Source organism: Sturnus vulgaris, chromosome 5, assembly GCF_052056855.1.
Source record: "Sturnus vulgaris isolate bStuVul1 chromosome 5, bStuVul1.hap1, whole genome shotgun sequence".
Lineage (NCBI taxonomy): Eukaryota > Metazoa > Chordata > Aves > Passeriformes > Sturnidae > Sturnus > Sturnus vulgaris.
Genome location: NC_142247.1, coordinates 47390991 through 47396990, shown reverse-complemented (window position 1 = coordinate 47396990; position 6000 = coordinate 47390991). Strand labels below are relative to the sequence as shown.

General features: G+C 40.5%; 1 protein-coding gene across 3 annotated transcripts in view; it reads right to left on the bottom strand.

The window, feature by feature from the left end:
- Positions 1 to 442: 442 nt before the first annotated feature.
- The window catches only part of LOC106856333 (cyclic AMP-responsive element-binding protein 3-like protein 2), a 69261-nt gene continuing 63703 nt past the window's right edge, over positions 443 to 6000 (bottom strand). For all 3 annotated transcript variants that reach the window (XM_088165678.1, XM_088165676.1, XM_088165679.1), the window contains 4 exons: positions 3292 to 3391; positions 2258 to 2384; positions 1363 to 1588; positions 443 to 543 (listed from right to left, as the gene is read on the bottom strand). In XM_088165678.1, the coding sequence (XP_088021804.1) occupies positions 468 to 543; positions 1363 to 1588; positions 2258 to 2384; positions 3292 to 3391 (529 nt within the window). In that variant the 3' untranslated portion in view covers positions 443 to 467. The remainder of the gene's footprint in view (positions 544 to 1362; positions 1589 to 2257; positions 2385 to 3291; positions 3392 to 6000) is intronic.

Sequence of the window (6000 nt, the reverse complement as noted above, 5' to 3'; positions counted from 1 at the left end):
GACCAGTAGGCACAGAGCTGTGGTGAGACTCTAAGCACCATCATGCTGCATCTCCTCTCACTCTCAATCACCTTCTCCCAAGAAACCTATCACCCACATGCTCCCATTGGTTTCACACAATTCTTCTCCAGAATGTCTTTGTGCTCAGATCAGGCTGTATGCATGTACAGGTGCACACACACCCACCAGTCACTGGCACACTGCTGGCATCATCTGCCATCATAATTCAATCCTCCCCTTGCAGTTTTAGACAGGAAAGAGATAAAAGCAGAGACAGGGACTGTGTGCAACATGAAGGGAGTTACAAAGACAAGAGATCCCATCCGTAGTCACAGCCTCACCAGTCAATGCAGAAGTTGAACTCCCTTTCTTTTGTACTTTGGTTCACTGAGAATGACAAGTCAGGGGAACTTTGGTTGAAAATATGTGGGAAAGAGGGAAGTCAAGCAAAAAGGCCTTTTTTATTTTTAAGAGGTGGCATTGACTCTTCTATCTATTTCAATTATCTTCAGTGTTTCATTTCCTTCTAGTTCAGAGTTGACTCTGTAGGGAACAAAAAAACAAAGGTTAACGCTGAGAGTAATTTTTTAAAGTACATATCCTACTTGATTTGGCTAATGCTAAAGAGCCATTCAGTATTTACCAGGTAGGTATTTGTCAGTTAGCTGAGTCTAGTAACATACTGAATTATACTCAAGTAGTCATCTCTTTGGTTCTAGGCAAGCAAAGGTGAAGCAGGAAGAAGCATATATATTTAAACCAGTAACTCTCTCTCTTTTCAGAGGCCTGGAAAACTTACATTTATGTTTAAAAAAAAAAAAAAGAAAAAAAGAGAGAAAACCCCTTACATTCATGCTAAAAGTGAGGGAACTCAGTGTAGGAACTTAACGAGTCAGATAATTTTACATGTCGGTCTCCTGAGAGTGACTCCTGCAAACTTTTTGCAGTAATGCTGCAGAAGATCACTGCTGTGAGAAACTCTAACTGTTCATGCCCTAACCTCATTGAAATCCCAGTGAATCAAAACTTCACACTTCCATACAACTGCCAAAAGCTTATTCCTTTGGGAAGCTTAAAATTAAGTGCTTTAAAGAAATGGGCAGGCCCAACTAACAGGCTTACAGGGTTTAGGTTTCTGGCAGAAGTACCGAGTTTGGTAGCTGTATTATTACAATTCTGTTGCAACCACTTCTCCAGAGCAACAATGACTTTGCCTATAGGCTCTCCAGATAAAAAACAAACTCTTACTTCATGCTTCATGGTGCCTAGCATAGCTGAGCTGCTAGTCTGGCCTCTGGCCTTCAGGCACGAACAAGAGTGACACAGAACATCCATGTGACAAGAAGCCCACCCTGCACTCACCTATGCTGCTGCAGGCCCAGAAGCACTGATTTCTCTAGCCTTGTCTCGTTGGCTATTGTGAACTGCATGATATCATCCTGCTGTGTCCCTGACACAGCTTCCAGGGACAGTGTTGTGAACTTGGAGGTGTCTGTTTGCCTGTCATTGCGATCTGCAAAGGAGATCTGGCTTGATGGCTCCTCCAGTTGGTGAGGCTCTTCATAAATTAGTAGACTCCTTGACCTCACTGCATACAAAGACAGAAGGCAAAATGAGATGAGCAATAGGCAGCTTAGAGAACAGCCCTGATCATTTCAGGAAATGTAAACTGTTAGGCCAGAGCCAAAGCTGCAAAGGCCTTTTCTTTTCATAGTGATTAACTGGCAATTTGATAGCTGAAGAAAGAAACCACAGGAATGGTCCAGGTAGGGATCAAAAAGCTCTAAATTATTCACAAACCAAAAACAATATTAAATAATAACTTTGATAATATATTGGTTCGTTATAGTTATGTAATACTAAGTTTCCCATTCTGTCCTTGGACTCTTCGGTAACACTGGCAAAGTAAACAGTAACTGAAATAATCTGTGCATTTTAACAGTATGAACATTTGCTACTGAGTAGAAACCCTGCTACCTTTCACTAACTTTAATTCTGCCAACAGAGGCAAAAATTCTTTAAACAGAAGTACCAAGAAGGATAGTGGGGAAAAGGTTTTGCTCATTTTTATGAAGTCTGCTGCCATCAGCATAGTTTGCCAAGTTATCCTTAGAAAAAACACAGGTATATATAAAAACCTGCCACTTAAGGAGCAGAAATGCAAGAGGTGCTTGAGAAGGAGGTTAGGAAAGGGTGTGGAAAACAAGTGCTTAAGTACAACCAAGCAAATAGCAAGACTGGAATAGCTGTCACTTACCAATGGAATCTGTGTAGGACTCTGGTGAGGAATGCTGCCTGGGCAACACCATCTTTGTAGCAGAAGGATATGGCCCATAGCTCTGAGAGAAGCTGCCAAAAACTACTGCAAAGCACAGCACCACCATCTGGCAAAGGGAGGATGTAGGAGAAGTGAGTGCACCTGATCCCCATGCGCACAAGAGAACTGATACTTTATCAAAACAAATCATTTGAGGCCATTTTCATCGCATGCAAAGGCACCTATACAATTACAATTCAGTGTTTTAAAGAGGACATTCCAATGCTGGGGTTCATTTTCAATGTCTGTTCTATTCTGACCAGCTGCCTTATTTACTCATAAAGTTGAAATGCAGATAAAGCTACTGTATGTGTTTTACAGGTACTGCTGAGAATTTCCAAGATTATTTCTGCTGCTAGCCCCAGTCTTGCTTCCCAGAGAAAATGAGCCTAGACTGGGAGAACAGCTTAGGCCTTGTAAATGATTTCCATCAATTTACAGCACTTTAGGTATAAAGGGAACTTGCTAGCTGAGTGTAAGGAGGGAAAAGGAAATGTTTCATTCTACTTGTTTTCTTATCTTGACTACTATTACTACTGAAATAGCACAGAGGTAGATTTACAGCCTCAGCCATATTTTTATTTGGTTGAGCAAGTTTATTTTTATTGTTATAAAATGAACCGAGCCTCAAAGGTCACCCTTATTTTTATTTTACAACCCTAGACACCATTTCCCACATATAATACTTCAGGAAATAATAAAGTGATCCCTTGGAAGAGCACAGCTGCTTCTTTCATCACTGCAGCACCCAACCAAAAGCACAGGCCCAGTCTCCTCCAGAACTCAGTACCTTCCCACCATCATTAATCTTCATTACTCTCAAGTCTCACCTCCCTCAAAATTATCAAATCATGAAAAGGAATTCCCAAGCTGCAAATTTGCCATTGAGATGCTTTGCAGAACAAGAGATGTGCCTTTGAGGAGTGGAAAGAGATTCTCATTCCCTTACAATTCCCAACCTTAGTGCCACTCACCATAAGACAGGTCCCTGTTTGTGTGCTAGCTGCCTTGCATGAGCGGGACACTTTGCCAGCAACCATGGCTTGGAGTCTCTGCAACTGCTGCAGAAGTGTTCTGGAAAGCAAAGACAACAGACAAGCATCACACACACTGCCCTTCTTGTTGGTTAAATAGATTTTTGTTTCAAATTCCACACATAGAAATAACAGAACATTTACAATAAGGTAGAGATAGTTAAAAATCTTCTCCTTGAAATTACTAGCAAGTAAAGTTTTTAATTTTTAATGTAAAAGTTTTCACATGTATTAGCACTGGAACTTTTAAGATCTTTCGCTTTTCCTTCAGATAACTGTCTCTGAACAATTACTTCTTTAGTACTCTCAGTAAGTTCTTATAAATAAAATTTGTATTTTCAGTGTTTCTATACAAAATGGCACAATAACAACTGAAACTGCTCTACATGCAAGTGAGCAGCTGCATATATAACCTGACTCTATGTCATGAATTCAGCAGGAGTTTTGCCATTATTTTCAAAGATGCAAAATCGAGTTTATAAGTGCTCCAGTTAGTTACCAAAACCTCCAACTGCTCTAGTTAGTTATACAGTTGATTATCAAAACCTCCTTTTCCCAAAAAGGTGCTGTTTAGTGGTTTAGAACACATGTTGGCTGACTTCTAAAGAGAAGGACTCAAAACCAGACATAGGCACAGGCTTCATTTCTCACATTCATTTATTAAATAAAATAATTTAATGCTATTTGTTAAACGCTGCAGAGTTGACAAAAACTGCACATGCTCCAAGTGGCTATTCTGATTGGGCCTTTCAGAGGTCCCAACCACAATGACAATGCTCTTGTGGTTGGATTCAACAGTCCCAGACCAGAAGAGCCTTTCTGGCTTTTTCTGCTATAGCATCAATTACTATGGTCAGAACACTGTAATATAAATGGGAAGTAAAGTAATTTGAAGTAATTTAAAAGGGAAATAATCTCAAAGTATGATTGGCACAGGATTTTCACAGCAGCTTTTTAACAATCTATGAGCAACTCAAAAACCTGTCCTCAACACAAATACAGTAAAAATTTATGTCAAGATACTAAATATGCTGTAGTTCCCAAGTTTACTTTTCACTTCCCCTATAAGTTTCACAATCTGTTGTGGAGGATACCCCATAGAAACTCCATAAAAAACAGACAGTTTTGGAGGCTGTTATATCAAAAGCTAATGCAAGAGGCAAGGTCAGAATGTCAGAGAAAATAGAAGGAGTATTTTAAGTCCAAACAGGCTAAAAGCTAATTATAGGACAGACCCAGAGGTGCCTTCACAGCTCAATATACACTGGTCTGCCTATTTTCACAGATTTTTTAATCATCAATGCTCATTGCTAATTAGGGTTTAATGAATTCAAGGACTTCAGGAATACATTCTGAAATGAGCACAAGGCATTCTCACAGCACAGATTTATCTGGGCCAGCAGATCCTTCTCAACTTGTTGAGAAAGGATATCTTGCATGCTCTTGAGAGCATGGCTTACTCTTACTCAGTATTTAAAACAGAGAGCAATATGCCCAATGCAATCCTTTATTCAGTAATACAGAGACCACAGGCAAATTAAGAGATGCAAACAGTGTCCACCACATAAATGAGACCATCTTTAATCCCTGCTCCCTTTGGCATTTTTCCCCAGTTCCTCCTGACATCCACTGCATGGCATAGGATTTACCAGACGATGGAGTCAGTAAGAAAGGGGTCTCTCTGAGTCCTTCAGAGATAGATCAGAGTGCAGGGATTGAATTAAAGCCTTTGGATGGAATGAGTAAGTGAATAGATGGAGAAAGTAAGTAAATGGAATACATTTTAAGTGCTTTTAGTAAGTAAAAGGTCTTAGATGCCTGAGAAGTAGTATAAGTTCTAGTGAAGGTTGAAAAAACATACTAGTGTTTCCTTCAAGGCTCCAAGAACCTAGCTTCAGACATAACAGTTATAGTTAAGAATATTGCTTACATTTTTCAGTTAGAATAAGATAGGCCATGGACGTAGTTTATACGTAGTCTGGTGTGCTAAGAAACTAGAATTCTAATAGGTTAAGGAAGTAGTGGTCCGAGTTCGTGTCTTAGCTAGTTGGAAAGTTTCTGTAAAAGAGCATGCATTAGGGAGAGCTGGTGCTCTATGCCATGGCTTTATGCCATTGCATTTTGCCACTGCGTTTACCATTGCTTTTTGCCATTGCTTTGCTTTGTTTTGCCTTTGAGACTGATCTGCTTCTGCAATAAATAACTTTATAGCAACGATTAACTTGCTTGGCGTTTTAAAGAAGAAAACAACCTGACAGTGTGGGTGCCTAAGAGCACCCGGAGGACCAAAACCTCACACCAGACTTGCGTACATCATTTCCTGGCACAGAACACATCACCCACAGTATTCCCACCACGTGCCACCAGCTAGGTTAGACAGCAATGCCCTTTCATCCCTGAACTTTCTGTAGTATTTCGGAAGACTAAATCTTTCCCCCATTTTAGGCCTGACTCACTGGGCTCAATGCAGAACAGCTCTGCAGAGTGAGGAGGAAGGAGCTCTCCTCCTCCTCAGCTCGGGGGTTGGCAGCAGCAGCAGCCCTGAAATGCAGATCATTCTTGCCACTTTTTGTGGAGCGGTCAGTGAGAAAATAGCTAATGGCTGGTGAGGAAATCAAAAGAGAAGAGGCTATTCTCCACATTTTGCTC